General features: G+C 33.7%; 2 protein-coding genes across 3 annotated transcripts; one reads left to right on the forward strand and one right to left on the reverse strand.

Moving 5' to 3' along the window:
- Positions 1–1,665: 1,665 nt before the first annotated feature.
- On the forward strand, positions 1,666–2,703 carry LOC134232294 (neuronal acetylcholine receptor subunit alpha-7-like). Its single transcript, XM_062714248.1, has one exon. The coding sequence runs from the start codon at positions 1,666–1,668 to the stop codon at positions 2,701–2,703; it is 1,038 nt and encodes a 345-aa protein (XP_062570232.1).
- Positions 2,704–4,454: 1,751 nt separating this feature from the next.
- On the reverse strand, positions 4,455–21,819 carry LOC134232308 (probable proline iminopeptidase). Of its 2 annotated transcripts, none has more exons than XM_062714260.1 (8): positions 21,717–21,819; positions 21,226–21,379; positions 20,732–20,855; positions 16,822–16,997; positions 16,201–16,285; positions 14,747–14,934; positions 6,561–6,705; positions 4,455–5,454 (listed from the first exon to the last, which is right to left on the reverse strand). In XM_062714260.1, the coding sequence occupies exons 1-8, from the start codon at positions 21,793–21,795 to the stop codon at positions 5,344–5,346; spliced, it is 1,062 nt and encodes a 353-aa protein (XP_062570244.1). In that variant the 5' UTR covers positions 21,796–21,819; the 3' UTR covers positions 4,455–5,343. The 2 variants fall into 2 exon arrangements, with proteins under 2 accessions (XP_062570244.1, XP_062570245.1); XM_062714261.1 differs by having other exon boundaries at positions 21,705–21,812.
- Between the last annotated feature and the right edge of the window lie 154 nt (positions 21,820–21,973).

The following is a 21,973-nucleotide window of genomic DNA, read 5'->3' on the forward strand; positions in this document are numbered from 1 at the left end:
GCATGATTTTTGACACCCTTTTAACAATAACTGAACAAGAAAATTCTGGGATGGGTCTAACAAATTCAAAATTTTATGAAAAAATGAAATGGCCAAAACATGTGATGCCAATGTGCTTGGTGAACAACCTCAAAGGTCTCTTCAAACAATGCACATTGTAAGCAGACAACAAATATTGACTCTTGAAACACGAGACAAAGAAAGAGGAGCCATGGAATAGTAGTAAACAACCCTTACCACCGGTACACGCCTTCTTAGTCCTTTCTGTTCTGTATGATCAGGTAACCGAATTCACAATTCCTTACAGTAGCCAATGAAGTGTGAAAACAATGACCAATTTTTAAAAAGAAATTGTAATTTGCCAACGAACAGTCGACCTAAGGATGGATTGTATTTAGAAAGAAATTAAGGTGTATTTTATGTTAGCAAAACATCGACACTGCCATTCACTTCTGTAATATTGAAGGGTACCAATCTCTTATCCGCAACTCCTTCTTTATCGCTGAATAAAATTTAACGAGACTTTCACAGATTCTTGTTTACATAATGCAATTGTGCACCTCCTATTTTAATTTTTGATCTGACACTAATTTCAGGTCTCCCAGATCAAAACATGGGCTTTGCCATTATTAAGTCAAATGGGAGGAGGGGGTATATATCATTTAGTGAGCTCAGTGTTCACAGTGTCTTTATTTATAGTTTATTTTGTTTGCCAGGTACAGCAACATAATATGATGCATGCTTTTTGAAACATAAAAAAAAAAACCAGTTATAACCATATGGGAGGCGGGGGGTATCAAGTGAAGAAGAAGTTTATAGATTTGGTACAGCACGTAACATGATGCATGCCAAAAAAAAAAGAGAGAGAGAGAGAGATTTGTCGAGATTTCGTTTTCTTCTGACCATTTTAGATATTTAGATGAAAATATTAAAATGAAACAAGCAAATGATGCTTAATTAATTGCAACTACAGGGTGTTATTTTGAAACGTGGTGGCTTGATTTCAATTTAGTTAATGGGTTCAATGCCTATTAAAAACTACGAATTAGGACATCACCGATCATATTATCTACTGATATCATGATCTAGTTAAAATGTGGGACGTAAAACACGAAGTGTTTAGATCCAATAAAGAATAATGTTTCAATTGTGAAAATAGAAGCTGTTTCCTGGATTCGTTCACTGAATTAAAGCCATCTAATTGATTTCAGACATATTATTATCATAAGCTCCTCCGGTTAATTTGATTGCTGAAATAGAATATTAGCTTATCTATATCTTACTTTTAGATTGACAATGATTATTTGTAATTAATAAATGGGTTTTAATAGCTGTAATCAAAAGAATTGAAAGTATATATCTCTTGTATAAATAGTTACATTAATTTAGAATGACAAAGCAAATATGAGCTTAATAGGACATTTTGTTAATGATTCGCTCAACCATACTCCGATTCGAAAGAAATTTTATTATTGTAGCATTGCACCAGTAGGTTTAAATCTTGCAGTTAGCATAAACATGAGACTTTTATTTCCATGTGCTGTGTTTTTATTATTCCGTGTCTGTCTGTGCAAATCTTCCTTCGAGACAAATCTTTTCAGGAACTATAGCTCAATCTTAAAACCAAGAAAAAACCAAAGTGAAGCTGTAAACGTGAGCATTCAAATGATTATTAATTCAGTCCACGAAGTAGAGGAACAACTTCAATACATTTCGTTTTATGCCTGGTTCAATGTCCAGTGGGACGACGAATTTTTGACTTGGAACGAGACAGAGAATTCCGAAATAAAAACGATTGTTTTGCCTTTTCAGAAAATTTGGGTTCCAGATTTATCCATTATTGACTCTGAGAGCAACTTTTATAAAACTGGGGCTCATTCGTTTGTAACGGTGAATGCTAACGGTCATGTGGTTTGGTTTCCTGGAGGAAAGTTCGTTGTCACTTGTGGGCTGAAGATGAAGAAATTTCCTTTCGATAAACAGACATGTTCTATATTAGTTTCTCCATGGTTATTGACCGATTCCATGCAAAAACTTATTCCAAAACAACGACCCGATTACGATTTAGACATTATTTCAGAAAATGGAGAATGGGAGTTCACAAAGTTTTCACATACTTTGATATATTATAAGGAACTTGATCAGACTATGTTAAATTACGAGCTTCACCTGAAAAGACGCTATCTTTACTCTGTTCTAACTGTACTCGTGCCCATACTTGCAATGGCTATCTTAAGTTCTATGACGTTCGTCATCCCTCTGGAATCAGGGGAGAGAATCCAATATTCATTGACTCTTTTACTGGCTTTCACTGTCTTTTTAACATTATTTGAACAAACGATGCCTCAGAATTCCACAGACGTGCCCTATCTTTCTGTGTATGTTGGTTTCCAGTTGCTTCTTTGTGTCTTGTCGACTATTGTTTCCATTGTAACAACATTAAAGAAGTATAAATATAAAATGAAAGAAACTAATTCTCACAACGGACTGTGTGACTTAGAGAAGGGACAGGAGGCCAAGATGGCTAATGGAAACAAAACGTTGGATACCAATGACCAAGCGTCTAACCACGAGGAACAATTCGGTAATGCCACCTTGGACGAAATTTCCTTTGAGCGTAGAGCAAATATTGCAATGATTTTTATCAACAGCCTTTTGCAATTTCTATCAACTGTTATCTTATTTGTGTTGTACTGGATTTAAGGATTTATTTGCACAAGATAGAAATATCAATATACTGCACTGCAATACTCAGTGTGGGATATATTTCTTGGAAGATTTGATTTTAAAAAGTTCCAATTAAATAAAAAAAATTAATACACAGTTGAACTTTGGTATCTCTATCTCGAACTCCGATATCTCGAATACCATGGATATATCGAAGTGATTTGTAAGTCCCAACCACATATTCTTTAAGGTGTTTCCATCCTCACAATTTTAATGGTTCAAAGTAAAAAAAAACTGCATTTATTTTCATTTAATATACATTAAATTTTCCAATTATTGCAAAAAATGTATAGGTCACCATATTATTTAACTTGAGAAACATAAATAACCAGATGTGTATGTCAACATAAAAAAACATTTTTTTAAAAGATTGAAAAATTGATTAAACTGGTTAAAATGCAAATTCTGATGCTGAATTTTTAAAATTCTTTTAAATTGTGAATTAAAATATTTACATTAGAACAATAAAGCAAATGCCTGAATGAAGATAACTTAGAAGGAGTAAATGCCCTTGGCAACATTTTTAAAACATTGAATAATTGATTAAATTAAGAAATTATGCATTTTTAAAACTCTTTTTTTTGCAAAAACCTATGACATCATAGGAGGGTGGAATTACCTTAAGTATTTTACCCTCAATATTTCGAATCCTCGGATATCTCGAAGTTTCTTTCTCAGTCCGATAACGAAGGCATTCATGCAGACACTAAAGAGGTAAAAAGTAAAATAACTTTTTGAATGAAAATAATTATGTAATTTAAAGGGTTGGCCCAAAATTACAGTTCTAGTCAACAGATTCAAATATATGTGCCATGATTTTTTAAAACCTCGTTTCATTTAAGAAATGAAGCTTATTTCAACTTATGTTATCCGATATAAAATTACTTGGGACAGTTTACGCTTTATAAACTGCGAAGCGGTTTATAAATAAGCGTAAACTTCCCCAAGTTTTGTTATATCGGATAACATAAGTTGAAATAAGCTTCATTTCTTATAATTTAATTTCAATGTAGACAATGAAACAATATTTTCTCCAGAAAAAGGCTTCAAGTTGAGCATTATTTTAAAAGTAACGTCAACCGGAGTGATACGTTTTTGACGTAACTCATTGTGACGTAGGCAAGTTATGTTATACGAAATGGATTAAATCTTTTACCCAATCAAATGACGTGTTACAGCTGAAATTAAATTATTTCGGCTTGCATGAATGGTACACGTTCCATGTTCATTTTCCAGTTATATACTACACAGCAGAAACCAATCATAGGTACGTATTGTGCCTTCTCAATGAGAATGGCTGTAGATCTTTTTGGTATGATCCCGTTTTTAAAAGCTTCTATTTACTTTTTGATGCCATCTGGACTTTGATTAGCGCTGATTTTTACAGTTGACGGTTTACTTTTACACTAGGACAATGTACGGAAGCTCTTTTAAGATAATTATGAATATTTAGCTCATCATTGAATTCAACTAAAATATTTGGTTATTTCATAGCACAAATAAGTTGTTCTTGAAAAAAAAATCAATCACACTACTCTCAACTTCCAGTCTTCAGATGTTAGAAATTAATGATTTATTATCTATTACCATTTCTGTACCTCCATTCATGATATAGGTAAGCAGTCATTTGTAAAAGTGCTTCTCACAAAAGCCCACTAAGGCATGAAAAAATCCACAAATTCAAATTTTTCTTTCTATATTTACATGTATCTACAAAAAGACAAGTGAACTCGGTGATGATTTTTATTTATTACAATATTTTTCTTATACAGGAACAGAACATTGAGCATATCTGGGATACACAAATAAAAATGCCATTGAGGTTAAATGCAACTATGTTCTATTCATCATATCTAGCTATAGTCTGTACAAAATGTTATGAAAGAAATGCAGTATCATTTCTACTCATAATCATGTAATTTTTTGTGAATTTTACTCAAAACTGTATTTGTCTGTGTTTTTTATTCATTGAATGAATCTTTTATTTGTTTGTGTTTTGTGTACAAAAAAAGTTTCTTTGTTTATGGAGTTTTGTATTTTGTATTAGTCTTTCTTCTGATTACATTTTTGTTTCGGCTTTGTTTTGTTTAGAGTGTTTTGTATTTGAATGTATCTGTGTTTATAAATTTTTGCATTTGTCTGTGTCTCATAAGTTTAGTTTTTGACCGTGTTCTTAAAATATTGTGTTTTAATTTTTTTTGTCTTTGTTTTGTTTTTAAAGAGTTTTGTATTTATCTGTGTTTTTAAAGTTTTGTTTCGTTTTTAGAGTTTTTGTATTTGTCTGTTTTGTTCATAGGTTTTTGGTATTTGTCTTTCTTTAATTTACTGAGGTTTTTTTTAATTTGTCTTCATTTTTTGGATTTGTTTGTGTTTTATAGAATTTATATTGTCTTTGTTTTGTTTACGTATTAGATTTGCATTGGTCTGATTTGTTTACATAGTTTTGTATTTGACTTTGTTTTGATTATTAATTTTTGTATTTATCTTTGTACTATAGAGTTTTGTTTTTAATTTTATACTGTAGAGTTTTTTTTTATTTGTCTGTGTTTCTACAATGTATGGTTTTGTGTTTATCGGTGGTTTGTTTACTAAGTTGTGTATTTGAGTTTGTTTTGTTTATAGAGTTTTATATTTGTCTGTGGCATCCAGCAATAGAGATGCAGTCCCAGACTCCTTGTTAGAATGTCCAGCATCAGGTACAATATGAAACTCAGCCTCTGGCCATTTCTATGAAAAAGAATATGCTTTGAAAAGTTATAGAGATAGCACCCTAAAATGTACCAGGTACCTCTTTTATAAGTTTATAAGTTATAAGATGATTAAGGAGTGCTAAAATAGCAGTTGGAATGGGATGGTGAGCAAGAAATGACATTGCCCCCCTTCCCCCCCCCCCCAATTTTTTTTTGCCAATTTATACTAAAAAGCTGCAGGACTGTGGCTGTCTGGTTGAGAAAATCTCTGTTTTATCTGTCTGTATATTCTCAATTTGCGAGCAACAGTTCTGCAGCTATTAAAAAAAGTGCAATTTGAATTTAAATGTACAGATAATTGTATAACCTTGGTAATATAAACTGATGATATCCTTTATAAGTCAGTCATGCCAATTCCCTCAAATCCCCAATCATATACAACTTTTAATAAGGGACTTGTCTATTAAATACATGTAAGATTGAATGGGCAAAGAGAGATAACTGCATGGGGTAAATTTTCCTATAAATTACTGGTAGAAATGTACAAACCCCCCCCCTCCTTGCACCTATAAAATGAGGCCCAGAATCAAAATTGGATCAAAATATATATCTTTCTGCCTATTCAACCAATATTTTCAAAAAGTTCAAATTTACAATGTAAATTACCAATATTAAAACTAATGCAACTGTAAAGGTTATCAAACAAAAACCAGAAAAACTGGAGATGGAAAATGGCTGCCAGACAGACAGATTACATGTAGCTACTACAGAGCACCTGAAAGCCAATAGGCTGGTAAGAAGCAATTTCTGTTTGAAGAGGGGGGGGGGGGGGGGGGGGGGGGGGGGGGGGGGGGGCACAACCCATACATTTTCAGTTGGGGGAAGGGCACTATCAACAACAAAAATTTCTTGACAAGCAAGCAATAAAAAGGCATCAGATTATTTTATAGAGAGGGTGCACCAGCCTATTGTAGCTATATTTTCTATAATATTTTAAAATCAGCAAAATTATCTGGGGAAAGGGACACATACCCCCCCCCCCCCCACCCCTTCTGTTCTTCTTTTGATTAGTACTTTTGTTATAAAATTAGTTTTTTTAATTTAAAATACTGTTTTTTAAAAACAATTTTCAAAAGAATTTACCTTATGCAGTAACCAGGCAGTTTCAGCAGGGCAGACTACGTCATACCTGCCCTGGACAATGGTGCATGGAATGTGACGAATTTTATCTACTTCATCCAGGAGTTGTCCATCCTTCTTCATGAATCCCCCATTGACAAAATAATGACTGAAATTTCAAGCATTACAAATAATTAGTTTTTCATTGTGGATTGCATTGTGTTGTACACAACTACACTGTACTTGTAAACTTCAAGAAACATTTTTAAAGTCCACGATGTTTTAGTTTTAAGAGGAATATTTTTAAGCATCATTTATAAGATGTAAAATAACTTATTTTAGTAACCCTTTTGCCCTAGTCATATGATTTTTCAAAACAGGGCAAATTGAAACAAGAAAGCATATTAATCTCTTTAGCACTACTTGCAGACTTGCAAATAATTTTAAAATTGGATAAAATTGCATGTGGATTTGATATGGGTAAAAATAACCCTGTATTTATTACATATAAGTAAACAGAATAGATAACAATAAAAACACAGTATGTCAAATTAAAGGGAAAAGATCTACTCATATCATGTTTAGAATCATAATGATTCTGATTAATGAAACATTATTCCTGAATATCAGAATCAATCTGACTCTTTATCCTGTTTTGTTGTTATTGTTACAAGAATGAAAAATCAATATGTCGATCTCCTGCAAGTCTTCTACATAATCTCAAAAATCAGTTTAAAAACAGGATGTTATGATTAACAAAGGTAATCAGAGATTACAGAGCTCACCTCAACGAATGTTGTCTTTAAGTAAGGTAAAATCACACAATTAACCAACATTCTAAAAGTGTACATCTAAAAATGCAAAATTTATGCAATTTTGATCTGAAAGGGCTTGCAGTTACTTTAGAATAGACCTATTCAAAAACTTCAAACTAGTCCTTCATCAAGAAAATGCCATTCAAATCCAGCATCTGAAGCAAGTTTGAGAGTTTTCATCCCTTGATGCATCAGTTGTGCAAGTTTGGCTAATATAGGCCTTATAGTTTCTTGGTGATAGATCTGAACCCATAACTTTTACCTGGTCCATTATCTGGAAAATGTATGTTGAATTCAGCATCCGAAGCAAGTCCATTAGAGTGCATCCTTAGATGTATCATCCATGCAAGTTTGCTCAACATAGGGCTCATAGTTACTTGGAAATGAAACCTGCATAAAAAACTAAGCTTTTCACTCATCCAGAAAATGTAGGTCAGATTCAGTATCCGAAGCAAGCCTGGTTTTGGACAACATAGGGCTTATTGTTACTCAGAAATGAGATCAGCACCAAAAACATTAACCTGTTCACTCATCCGGAAAATGTAGGTCAGATTCAGCAACTGAAGCAAGCCTGGTTGTGAACATCCTTAGATATATCATCCATGCAAGTTTGGTCAACATAGGGCATATATTAACAAGAAAATTAGACCAGCACCAAAAACATTAACCTGATCACTCATCTGGAAAATGTAGGTCAGATTCAGCATGGTAGTGTACATTCTTAGATGTATCAGCCATGCAAGTTTGGTCAACATAGGGCTTATAGTTACTTGGAAATGAGACCAACATCGAAAATGTTAACTGCTCCAAAAACATTAACCTGGCCATTCCTTTGCTGAAACTGCATCATCTGCAACATTGACTTGTACAATGAAACACACTAGAAGCATATTCAATGCATGTCTAATTAATACAGGGCACAGAAGTACTTAAAAAAGAAAACTGCTCCAAAAAACTTAACCTTAACCTGGGACACCGATGACAACGCTGAGGGTATCACATAAGCTCTCCAAACTTTGTTGAGGTGAGCTACAAATGACAAAATTATTTGAAGACTTATTTGAAGATATTTATTATAAAGCCCTTTTTAACCCCAGTTTTTCTGTCAGTTGAATTAAAGTGATTTTAAGACCAGGCCACCTGTGGTCCCATCAGGAGGCAATAATTATATACTGTTACATGAAACAGTTGTCTCCCCTTTACTGATCATTAACCATTCAATTCTGGCAATATTTTTACCATAAGCGTCGGAAGCGGACTGAAAGTGGGTGGCTAATACGTTTTATTTTCATTACAGAATTCTTCAGAATTAGAGGTGCGTTTAGTCGTCTGACTGGGAAAGCATGACGTTGCGGATAATACAAAACATGCAAATCTCAAGTTAAATGTATTTGTCATTCCGATTAAAGAATAGATAAACTTATAGATATGTGTAACGCAGCACAGTTAAGGTTACAGTAAAGAGGCCGGGCCTAATATGTACGGGAAATGTTTACTATGACGTCACACAAAAAATAAGATCTTCAAAAAAATACCACAAAATGAAATTATTCAAACTGCTGAAAGCTGTAAACTACATAAAAACTTACTATTACATGCAGTTTTGTTTTTGTTAAATACCACACAACAAAAATTAACGATGCATCGATCACAATGCAATTGTCAAAGTGACGACATCTCGCAAAAATGACAGTTTGTACAGTGAGAGGCTGATCAAGTCATATTTTGTACAATGAAAAATGTTCTTGTTCTCAAATAAAATATCATTTGGAGTTATTTAAAATGCCGTTAACTTGGATGCGATGTCTATGTTACTATATATATTTTATTTATATACTGCTTGAATATTCTCCAGACAAGTGATACTCTCGTGTGTTTGTATGCAGATTCACTGAAAAGTAATAGAAGGGCCCTAATAAATCGATTTATTGCAAGGGCATACCCTCGGTGTATCTTGCCAAGTTTTTACACATACGAGGGTTGTTCAATAAATAATGTCCTCGGTGCTCGGAAAGAAGCAAAAGACGCTTTTCAATGAGTTAGTCTTAATGATTTAAATTAGTATTCTATTTTTATTAAAACACAATCATGTCGGTAACATTTTTTATCCAATTTCTGATTGTTTTTAGAACTCGTTTTGGGGTATGACCCTTAGTATACTGGAAAATGGCAGATCCTATCATTTCTTAAGCTTGTTTCTTCCTTCTGAAAGGTGTTTTTTTCAAGTTTGGAAATAAAAACAAGTCAAAAGGTCAAAGATCTGGCGAATATTGTTAATGTGAAAAAACATCAACTTTCCGTTTATCCCAAAAAATCCTTTCTCTTCAGGGCGTGCGGATTTGGGCGCTGTCATAAAGAAATTCAATGTAGTGGATTCCTGATTCTAGGTCCTTCTTCTAATAAACCTTTCGATTTTTTTTTTTTTTTTTTTTTTTTTTTTCAAAATGTTTTGCTTTCTAGACTCCTCAAGAAATTAAACTACATTGTATCTCCCCGAATACGAATTTGAACAACAATACCACTAATATTTAAGAAAATTGCATATAAATCTGTCTTCGTGCTCTTGCAATTCTTTGCTCTTGTCAATCCTTGTAAAGAACATCTTATGGTAAATGTTGTTTAGAGGGTTTTCAGCAATAGATTCAAGTTTCATTATCTGTTTGAATTTCAAACAAACGTGGATAACTACAATTACTGATATTTTAAAATAATTGTTAAGACATTCGTACACGCTGTCGTTTTCACTCATTTTACAAAATATAGGGTGACCTTTGAGTACTAACCTTTTTTTCCGTTAAACGTTTCTTAAAAACAGTGTAAACTACTCCCGAAATGATGTCTATCAAATTTGCTTTGTGTCTTAAAGTAAATCATACATCATCAAATATTATTTGTTGAAATTTGGCAAACAGTGCATAAGTTGTTATAATTTTTTGTTGGCAAGGACGGTACCCATTTTTGATGCCCATTACTAGTATATAATTTTTTTTATCGTTGAAATCCACCTGCTCATTTGTCTATAAAACAGGCATTAGTTGCTGTAAATTTCACATATTTCAGTGAATATTTGATTGGGATTTTTTACAAGTTTTACAGCAGTTTTAATGAAGCTTTTAATTTCACTCTAGTTTACAGATTCTTTACCATTCATTTATAATGCAGTGTCTCGAATAGCCCTTGTTTTCCAGCTTCTCACAATGAAACTATGTGATGACAAGAGGCCCATGGGCCACATCGCTCACCTGAGCATCATTGGTGATGCCGTTCTTTACCCAATTTCCCCATTGTAATACCTAATGTGACCTCCCCCCCCCCTCTGGGGGATCATGATTTCAACAATCTAGAATCTACACTACCCCAGGATGCTTCCACATAAGTTTCAGCTTTTTTTGGCCTGTTGGTTCTTGAGAAGAGGATTTTTAAAGTTTGTTCCTATTTATTTCTATGTAAAACTTGGATTCCCTATTGTGGCCCCGTCCAACCCCCGGGGGTCACAATTTTAACCATTTAGAATCTAGGCTACCCCAGGATGCTTCCACATAAGTGTCAGCTTTTCTGGCCCAGTGGTTCTTGAGAAGAAGATTTTTAAAGTTTTTTCCTATATATTTCTATGTAAAACTTCCCTATTGTGGCCCCGCCCAACCCCCGGGGGTCATGATCTGAACAAACATGAATCTACACAACCTGATGATGCTTCCATATAAATATGATCAATTATGGCTTTACTATTCTTCAGAAGAAGATTTATAAAGAGTTTTCTTACATATTTCTATATAAAACTTTGATCGGCCATTTTGGCCCCGCCCTACTTCTGGGGGTCATGATTTGAACAAACTTGAATCTACACTACCTGAGGACACTTTCAAATAAATATGATCAATTATGACTTTACTATTCTTGAGAAGAAGATTTCAAAAAAATTCCTATATATTTCTATGTAAAACTTTGGCTGGCAATTTTAGCCCTGCCTCTACCCCCAGGGGTCATGATTTGAACAAACTTGAATCTACACAACTTAGGATGCTTCCATATTAATATGGTCAATTATGGCTTTGTTATTTTTGAGAAGAAGATTTCTTAAGAATTTTCCTATATATTTGTATGTAAAACTTTGGTCAGCCGTTGTGGCCCCGCCCTACCCACGGGGGTCATGATTTAAACAAATTTGAATCTACACTACCTGAGGATGCTTCCATATATTAAGTTTCAGCTTTCCTGGCACATCGGTTCTTGAGAAGAAGATTTTAAAAGAATTTTCCTATATATTTCTTTGTAAAACTTTGGTCGGCCATTGTGGCCCCGCCCTACCCCCAGGGGTCATGATTTGAACAAACTTGAATCTACACTACCTGAGGATGCTTCCATATAAGTTTCAGCTCTCCTGGCACAGTGGTTCTTGAGAAGAAGGTTTTTAAAGAATTTTCGTATATATTTCTATGTAAAACTTTGGTCGGCCATTGTGGCCCCACCCTACCCCCGGGGGTCATGATTTGAACAAATTTGAATCTACACTACCTGAGGATGCTTCCATATAAGTTTCAGCTTTCCTGGCACAGTGGTTCTTGAGAAGAAGATTTTTAAAACATGCCACCAAATTTTTATTAATTCCCAATTATCTCCCCTTGAATGAGGGCGTGGCCCTTCATTTGAACAAACTTGAATCCCCTTCACCCAAGGATGCTTTGTGGCAAGTTTGGTTGAAATTGGCCCAGCGGTTCTTGAGAAGAAGTCGAAAATGTGAAAAGTTTACAGACAGACAGACAGACAGACGGACAGCTAGACAGACGGACGGACAGACGGACTACAGACAAAATGTGATCAGAAAAGCTCACTCAGGTGAGCTGAAAAGTGGTCGCAAAAACTGTTATAAATTCATTAAAGATTAAAAAATGAGAGAAAGTCAAGCTTAATGTCATATGATATCTGTATTGTATGTCATACAGTTCAGGACATTATTTATTGAACAGCCCTCGTAAACTCAAGAAGCATTAAGTTATTTGAAAAGTGCTGCGAACCTCATGAAATCTTGCAAATAAATTAATTGTAGCTATATTTAATGTAGTTAACCAGCAAAATATTCAACCTGCTGTCCAACAAATTAAATTTTAGCAGTTAAATAAGGGATTCTATAGAGGTTTGCAGCACTTTTCACAAACTCGATATAGTGTTTAAAAGAATTATAAATTAAACTTAGATTTTTACTTGGAATTTATAGAAGACCTCTAAACTGCAAGTATAAATGCTACAATCATGTGACTCCGACATCAAGTGACAAGTCTAAATAAACAAGAGGCCCATGGGCCACATCGCTCACCTCAGCACTGTGGCTAGGAAAAAGCAGAATTGGTTTATACTCGAAAAGCTTAAATCCAAAAGTAGTCCCATGACCAATCATAGCTTTGCTATTCTTGAGAAGAAGATTTTTAAAGAATTTTCCTATACATTTCTATGTAAAACTTTGGTCGGTCATTTTGGCCCCGCCCTACCCCTGGGGGTCATGATTTGAACAAACTTGAATCTACACTACCTGAGGATGCTTCCATATAAATATGATCAATTATGGATTTGTTATTCTTGAGGAGAAGATTTTAAAAGAATTTTTCTATATATTTCTTTGTAAAACTTTGATTGGCCATTTTGGCCCCTCCCTACTCCTGGGGGTCATGATTTGAACAAACTTGAATCTACACTACCTGAGGATGCTTCCATATAAATATGATCAATTATGGCTTTGCTATTCTTGAGAAGAAGATTTTTAAAGAATTTTCCTATATATTTCTATGTAAAACTTTGGTCGGCCATTTTGGCCCCGCCCTACCCCCGGGGGTCATGATTTGAACAAACTTGAATCTACACTACCTGAGCATGCTTCCATATAAATATGATGAATTATGGCTTTGCTATTCTTGAAGAGAAGATTTTTAAAGAATTTTCCTATATATTTCTATGTAAAACTTTGGTCAGCCATTTTGGCCCCACCCTACCCCTGGGGGTCATGATTTGAAGAAATTTGAATCTACACTACCTGAGCATTCTTCCATATAAATATGATCAATCATGGTTTTGCTATTTGAAAACTTGAATCTACACTACCTGAGGATGTTTCCCCATAAGTTTCATCTTTCCTGGCACAGTGGTTCTTGAGAAGAAGTTCTTTAAAACATGCTACCAAATTTTCATTAATTCCCAATTATCTCCCCTTGAACGGGGGCGTGGCCCTTCATTTGAACAAACTTGAATCCCCTTCACCCAAGGATACTTTGTGGCAAGTTTAGTTGAAATTGGCCCAGCGGTTCTTGAGAAGAAGTCGAAAATGTGAAAAGTTTACAGACAGACGGACAGCTAGACGGACAGACGGACGCCGGACAAAATGTGATCAGAAAAGCTCACTTGAGCCTTCGGCTCAGGTGAGCTAAAAAAATCTAAATGCCCTAAACGTGTAGATTTGAACCACATTACATTTTTTTGATATCAGTGAACTCCTAAAAAGAATAGCCCATCCTTATAAAGTACAGTGGAACCTCGTTTATCCGGACGCTTTGGTTCCCAGTCAATTTGTCAGGATAGTTGAAGGATCCAGATATCTGAATTACCAGTTAAACAAGACAAAATAACATTAAAAAATTCTGTTCTGATGAAAAATCTTCCGGATACTGAAGCGTCCGGATATCTGAAGGTCCACTGTATGTATATTTTATCTTTAAAAATCACTGATATTTCCATTTGTAACCTTAACTATACTGCGAAGAGAGCGAGAACCCTAAATTCATCATCCATTAATAAAAATACGACATTTTCGAGGCATGTGCATTGTAATTAGATGATAAACAGATACATATGATAAACAATAGATAAAAATTGATATCAATGTCATTTCTGCTCTTGATGCATATAAAGTCCACATCAATAAAATGATTCATTTGATTTTTGTTAGGATTTGTTCACCGACATCCAACATATGGTTTACATGTTTATGTTACGTTTATCCCAGAAATCCCGCGAGATTTGTATATTTTTTGACTTTTTTAAAAAAGAGCACACTATTAAAAAACTTTAACTCTTCCTTAGTGGAAAAAGGAGGTACTGAAAGAGCTGTGTGGGGGAGCTAATCCAACAAAAATAACTAAGCCCCAATTTTCAATGCCTATATAATGTCTAGCTTTGTAAAAAGAAGCGTTGAGGGGCTATGCCCTCCCCTCTCCCCTCCCCCAGTTCCAATGCCTATAGTAACATAATAAAACAGTTGTCTCCCTTTATCAATGACATGAAGGATATAGAGATAACAAACAGTATTCAAATTCAAAGTCCATAAAACAATACAAAATAGGAGAAGAGCTAAAATGGACCTCCAAAACATCAGAGGTGGGATCAGGTGGCATGGAGAAATGAGCATACCATTCAATTCTGGCAAACTGTAATGACCACACATCACTTTCTACTTTCTTCAACATCTCCTCATCGATTAACAATCTGGATGTGGCCATTTCCCAGCCACTCCAGGCTTTAGCTGCCTCAACGCGAGTTTTCTCGTCCTCACTGGTCAATCTTCTGTAGTAGGCACTCATTATGTCCCCCCTCTCTACCTAAATAGTAAGTAAACAACTATCCACATACAAATGTAGTAAGTTAGCAATTATTAATTAAGTTAGTAAACCACATGTACTAAGTAAACAACTACCTAAGGGGTGTTAAGAAAGTTCGTTCCATAATGAAATATTTTCAAAAATTTCAAAGTAGTGTTTAACTAAAGAGATGAATTTTCAAGTCTGACAAAATCACACGAAAGCAGAAAGCTATAGGGTTAATTCTTCCATATGAAAATATAAATAAACATCTTTAAAGCACCCAAATGACTGAAATGCTGGTCATTTTGTGTGAAAATATAGCATTATTAACTTTTGCTTCTGAACAGCTTATCTTGCATCATAGAAAACTGATGAGTTAAGGCATAAGAAAGATCAATCACTTTTCAAAAGAATACCTTTGTCTTTTTGAAATTCTTCATGAACTTGATAAATTTTGCATAACATTTAAGGATTTTTTGACCTGTATGCTTAATTTATGTCACAAATATGCTGTATCCCTGATTTTTCTGCACAGACATCATCTATTTTAATACCTGCCCTCCCCTTATAGTTTCAACAAAAGACAGTTTAAACCTTATCAGTAGCAAGAATAGACTCTGTGAACATGAAATACATGTATCACAAATTGTTAATATCTTCTCATCGTATTTCTTTTTGAAAATAAATAAAAATGTGGATGAACTTTCTTAAAAACCCTTTACATATATATTAAATATGTAGTAAGTATACCACTGTCTAAGCAGTTAGCAAAATCACAGAGTAGAAAAACGTTACAACTTAAATACATGTATTAAGTCTATTACTTAACATACTAAATGTAAGAAAACAATTAACTACATAGTGAGAAAACCACTATCTACATAGTTAGTAAACCAAATATAAATTGCTTTAATTTGGTTTATAAAAAGTTTTGCAATTGAATTAGAACTATTCTATACAAAGCTCAAAAAAAAAAAAAAACTACAACAAAAAAAAAAAAAGAAAAAACAGTTGAATGGATTACATCAAAAGTTTGATTTATAAACTCATGAATTTAATAATACAATTCCTGCGATCAGTTAAAATTGGGAGTTTTACAAACAATATCAAATTCTTAACAATGAAAATGCTTCATGAGAACCATCAATATGATCAAACTAGTTAATCAAAGTGTACCATACTATGGAGAAATAAATGATTTATTTAAAAACAGCCTAACTTTCGATGATATTTCACTGAATACATTTTGCCTTTTCATTTATTTTTATCATGAAAGAGTCCTACCTCAGGAATAGGCTTGATGTAATCCTCCCATTTATCTGGAAAAATTAGACTAGCGCCATCTTGGTAGAACCAAAGCAGCTCACGTCTGTTACAATAAATATATGTAATAAAAATGCCGAAATTGTGTACAAAGTTAAATATGCCAATGTAAGAGTTTTCAATTCAATACATATAGGATCTCACATGATTTGTAGTTGGATATGATTTTTATCCAACGAGTTGTGTGGTTTTTATCCCCGAGACTTGGCGAGGGGATAAAAACACACAACGAGTTGGATAAAAATCATATCTAACTACAAATCATGTGAGATTCTTTTTATCCCATGTTTTTTACACCGCAAATAATGTTTAACACTGTTTTATATAGGACTCAACTTCATTTTCCTTCATCATTCTAACGAAAAACCCATTGTGACGTCACAACTGTGTGATACGAAAACGATATCACATGAGCTATATCAACGGGATAAAGGGTTGAACATGGGATAAAATAAAATATATTCATCATTTCTGCGTAAAAATCATTACACTATTTACCTTTAGAATTTTTAAAAAAAATTACCTTCTACAAGTAAAAATGCTTAACCTTTCATATTACATTTTAAACAATTAAAAAATTACCTTCTGAGAGTAAATATCCCCCTTAAAACAAGGGCCTTAACTCTGTCAGGGTGTGTCTCGGCATATGCCAGGGAGAGGGTGGAACCCCAGCTTCCCCCGAACACCACCCACTTATCAATGTTATAGTGCTGTCTGATCTTCTCCATGTCTGCCACCGAATCCCAGGTGGTGTTCTCCTGAAATTGTAATGCATAAGTCAGCATTAAATGATAAACAAAAGTTACCTTTGCAGGAACGTAGGATCTCTCTTTTGGAGAGAGGGGAGGTTCCAAATTTCTTTTACACAATTAATATTTTTCTTTTTATACCTTGGGATAAATTAACAATTAACATCATGTTAACTATACTGATAAACACCAGAAGTCTCTGTCGAGACAGTAGCTCTACTGGTTTGTACTTATCAAAAACCATTGCACTATTTTATGTATCTTTGTGTAGTTAACTTGTGTGCCAACTTATTTTGAAATCAAACTAAAACTGTAGAAGGAGTAGCGTTTTAAAGGAATTTCACAGAAAATTCTATTTTTAGTAACCATGGTAACACTGTTCATCAAAATCAAAAACCGATGCACTATTCTATGTATCTTAGTGTAGTCTACTTGTGTGCCAAGTTATATTGAAATCAGACCAAAACTGTAGAAGCAGTAGCATTTTTAAGGAATTTCACAGAAAATTCTATTTTTAGTAACCATGGTAAAACCGTTCATCGAAATTAAAAACCGATGCACTATTCTATGTATCTTAGTGTAGTCTTCTTGTGTGCCAAGTTATACTGAAATCGGACCAAAACTGTAGAAGGAGTAGCGTTTTAAAGGAATTTCACAGAAAATTCTATTTTTAGTAACCATGGCAACACCGTTCATTGAAATTAAAAACCGATGCACTATTCTATGTATCTTAGTGTAGTCTACTTGTGTGCCAAGTTATATTGAAATGCAAAACTGTAGAAGGAGTAGTGTTTTAAATGAATTTCACAGAAAATTCTATTTTTAGTAACCATGGCAACACCGTTCACCGAAATCAAAAACCGATGCACTATTCTATGTATCTTACTGTAGTCTACTTATATGCCAAGTTATATTGAAATCAGACCAAAACTGTAGAAGGAGTAGCGTTTTTAAGGAATTTCACAGAAAATTCTATTTTTAGTCACCATGGCAACACCGTTCATCGAAATTAAAAACCGATGCACTATTCTATGTATCTTAGTGTAGTCTACTTGTGTGCCAAGTATTATTGAAATCAGACTAAAATTGTAGGAGGAGTAGCGTTTTGAAAAATTGTTTACAGACACAGACAGACAGACAGACGGACGGACGCCACGCAACTATCGCATAAGCTCTTCTGGTCTCTGACCAGTAGAGCTAAAAAACTTGGAAGGGAGGGGGGCTGCTTTCAATGAACATTTAAATAGCAAAGGTTATGTCGTGAAAATAAAGGGGGGGGCTTCCTGATACTAAATGCCAGCTACATATGTATGCTTATAAACAAATTTCCTTAAGTCACTTGTATATACATATATCCACCTACATGTGGTTCTTAAATTGTGGATAAACAATAATTTTCCCTTTGCATTGGTAAGTGAATGCAAACTTAAACCACAGGCCTTTGGATCGCTTAAAAAAATTGTGTGTGTAAAAAAAAAGATAAAGGTACAGAACTCTTTTACTGGGTACCCAATTTTACTAACAAAATATTTTTTAATCAAATGCTCTAAAATTTTAATTTCTATTAAAATCTATTTATAGATAAACAATCTTCATTTCTGTCAAAGCTCATTCCGAAATTCCATATACTTCTCCAGATATTCTGAAATCAATTTCAACCAGAAGTCTCTGTCGAGACTGTAGCTCTACTGGTTTGTACTTATCACAAACCATTGCACTATTTTATGTATCTTTGTGTAGTCTACTTGTGTGCCAACTTATTTTGAAATCAAACTAAAACTGTGGAAGGAGTAGCGTTTTAAAAGAATTTCACAGAAAATTCTATTTTTAGTAACCATGGCAACACCTTTCATCGAAATCAAAAACCGATGCACTATTCTATGTATCTTAGTGTAGTTTACTTGTGTGCCAAGTTATTTTGAAATCAGACCAAAACTGTAGAAGGAGTAGCGTTTTAAAGGAATTTCTCAGAAAAATTTTTAGTGTGTGTTCACCGAAATCAAAAACCGATGCACTATTCTTTGTATCTTAGTGTAGTCTACTTGTGTGCCAAGTTATATTGTAATCAACCAAAACTTTAGAATCAAATGCGTTTTTAAAATTCCACAGAAAATTCTATTTTTAGTAACCATGGCATCACCGTTCATCGAAATCAAAAACCGATGCACTATTTTATGTATCTTAGTGTAGTCTACTTGTGTGCCAAGTTATATTGAAATCAGACCAAAACTGTAGAAGGAGTAGTGTTTTAAAGGAATTTCACAGAAAATTCTATTTTTAGTAACCATGGCAACACCGTTCATCGAAATCAAAAACCGATGCACTATTCTATGTATCTTACTGTAGTCTACTTATATGCCAAGTTATATTGAAATCAGACCAAAACTGTAGAAGGAGTAGCGTTTTTAAGGAATTTCACAGAAAATTCTATTTTAAGTCACCATGGCAACACCGTTCATCGAAATTAAAAACCGATGCACTATTCTATGTATCTTAGTGTAGTCTACTTGTGTTCCAAGTAATACTGAAATCAGACTAAAATTGTATCAGGAGTAGCGTTTTGAAAAATTGTTTACAGACAGACAGACAGACAGCTAGACAGACGGACGGACGCCGGACGCATTACTATCGCATAAGCTCTTCTTGTCTCTGACCAGTAGAGCTAAAAATGGCATACATTAGCTTGGGCCTATGGTCATTCACATGTAAACAAATGGTGTTTGAAGTGCAGTGAAGAGTTGCATGGTATTTGCAAATCTTTCAACGTTTTAAAGTTGATTTCTTACTCCAGTTTGTAAGGTTAAGTCTGTAATAATCCCCTTCGTGAAAAATTAATTTGAAAACGTCTACATCAACAACTGCACCGCCATGTTAATTGTGAATGTAAAAGAAGCTATGGTTGAACAAATTTTTTGTTGGAATGTATAATACACCTTTCAATTTTAAAAACAATTAGACCACTAAAATGTTGTTGATGACTTAGTATAATCATAATTATGATTAAATTAGAGAAAATCTTGTAAAGCTCGAATGCAAGTGAGCAAATATTCATTGAGCATAGAATAAATTCCGAGGGAAATTTTTCCCATCGTTCCCAATTACAACAGTTAGTGTAGCTCTTCAAAGGCCCAAGCTGATGTTGAGTAAAAAATTAAGGTCAATTTTGGAATTGATTTCAGAATATCTCGAGAAGTATAAGGAATTACGCAATGAACTTTGGTAGTAATGAAGATTGTTTATATATGAATAGATATGGATAAAAAGTAAAATTGTAAAGCATTTGATTTAAAAGAAACTTCATTGGAGAAAGTAGGTACCCTATGAAAAGAGTTCCATACCTTTAAATTTTTTTAACACCTAAAATTTTTTTCTAAGCGATCTAAAGGCCTGTGACTTAAACTCATTCAAATGTGAAACTTGGCTGCCCAAAATGATAATTAGGAATATTAATTAATCCATCAGCTTGAGAAAAAAATTAGAATGCTGGACAGTGATGGACATTTCCTAAATGTTTTATTTGTTTTAAAGATCATATTTGTGCAAGAGTTACCATTCTTACACCAAAATTACATTCCTGTGTTGTATTAAATGTGCATAATGGAGTTGTTTTCCTTTCAGTTGAAGGTGTCTTATGAACAGTCACACTCCTCATTGAAAAATTTTTTTTTTCTCATCTGTTGACAACTATTTGATCAGGATAATTGTTGTGATGTTGCGGACTGTTTTATTTAATTATAACAAACCTTGAGTTCTGCAGATGGGGTGCTTTTCCCACTTCCTCTCTGGTCAAACAAGATAACTCTGTACACATCGGGGTCAAAAAATCTTCTGTCACGTGGACTTATCCCCCCTCCTGGTCCTCCATGTCTAGTCAAATTTAAAGTTAATAAATAGAAAGCTAATTATTAAAATATATTAAAAGATGAAAAATATCAATATAAACATGTACATGTACAAGAGCTATTTCACTTAATACACAAAATGGCCCTATTGATGTTCATTTCTAAGAAAGGTTCAAAATATAAACTTTACATAAAATGTACTTATTTTTTTAAAAGATATTGTCATAGACATACATAGTGTACATTTATGTTTAAATCATATATTACACTTGTATTTCATAGCCTTGAGCTTTGTAGATTATTAGTTATTTTTTATGTTTTTTAATACTACATTTATAAAATTTGAACATGTTTTCTCTGCTAAATTGTCTCTGTATACCTATGGACATACTTACACAAATATCACAGGTTTTCCAGACTTTGATCCACATTGCTCTACATAAATATTATGTATATCTGAGACCTTTAGATGCTCTTTAGCAAATGGTTCTATTTCAGGATACAACTCACGAGGTTTTGTGGACATTGTTCTAGATATGGGAAATGGTTCTGAAAATAAAAACAAACAATTGAAGCTTAATGGTATTAAACTCACTTGTAAAGTGACCATTAGCAACCCAGTGTTGCTTTTCTTACCTTATAGTGAAAGACTGCAAATAAATTTCAAGATACATGTAAATAATGGAATTATAAGTAAAGGTATATTCATAAACACAAGCAACAGATGTCTATTGTCTATATTTCATACACTAATTCTCTGTTACATGTACATGTAGCAACACCATAATTGCATAAACAAGTTTTCCTTGATGTACTCCCCAAATCAAACTGCTGTAAAAGAACAAACCCCATATACATGTATTTACATAATAACTGTTTTACCTACTTTTTGATATTCCAGCAGCTAATTTCGTCACATAAAAATGCTGTCGATACAAATAACACACCGTGGACTTCAGTCTCATGAAATCAGGTGGTTTTTTCTCAACACAGGATATAAACTAGGGGACACCAAAAATAAAAACCAACCTGGTATTTTTTATTGTTCCGGAAAAGGTTATAAAGCCTCATTCCCCCTCCACACCTCTCTCTCCCTTTAATTCAAAATGCAAAAATGAAGAAAAATAGCTTGGTTTCAATCAA

Source organism: Saccostrea cucullata, unplaced genomic scaffold (genome assembly GCF_032062105.1).
Source record: "Saccostrea cucullata isolate Sc308-1 unplaced genomic scaffold, CSIRO_AGI_Scuc_v1 ctg234, whole genome shotgun sequence".
Lineage (NCBI taxonomy): Eukaryota > Metazoa > Mollusca > Bivalvia > Ostreida > Ostreidae > Saccostrea > Saccostrea cuccullata.

What these genes read in the sequence shown, in the direction of transcription:
- LOC134232294 (XM_062714248.1), top strand. Translation starts at nt 1,666, where the DNA reads ATGATTATTAATTCAGTCCACGAAGTAGAGGAACAACTTCAATACATT.
- LOC134232308 (XM_062714260.1), bottom strand. Translation starts at nt 21,795, where the DNA reads ATGAGACTGAAGTCCACGGTGTGTTATTTGTATCGACAGCATTTTTAT. An exon ending in AGCTGCTGGAATATCAAAAA is followed by an intron (nt 21,380 to 21,716) that starts GTAGGTAAAACA and finishes TTTTATTTTCAG; the next exon opens with AACCATTTCCCATATCTAGA. An exon ending in GGAAAACCTGTGATATTTGT is followed by an intron (nt 20,856 to 21,225) that starts GTAAGTATGTCC and finishes AAATTTGACTAG; the next exon opens with ACATGGAGGACCAGGAGGGG.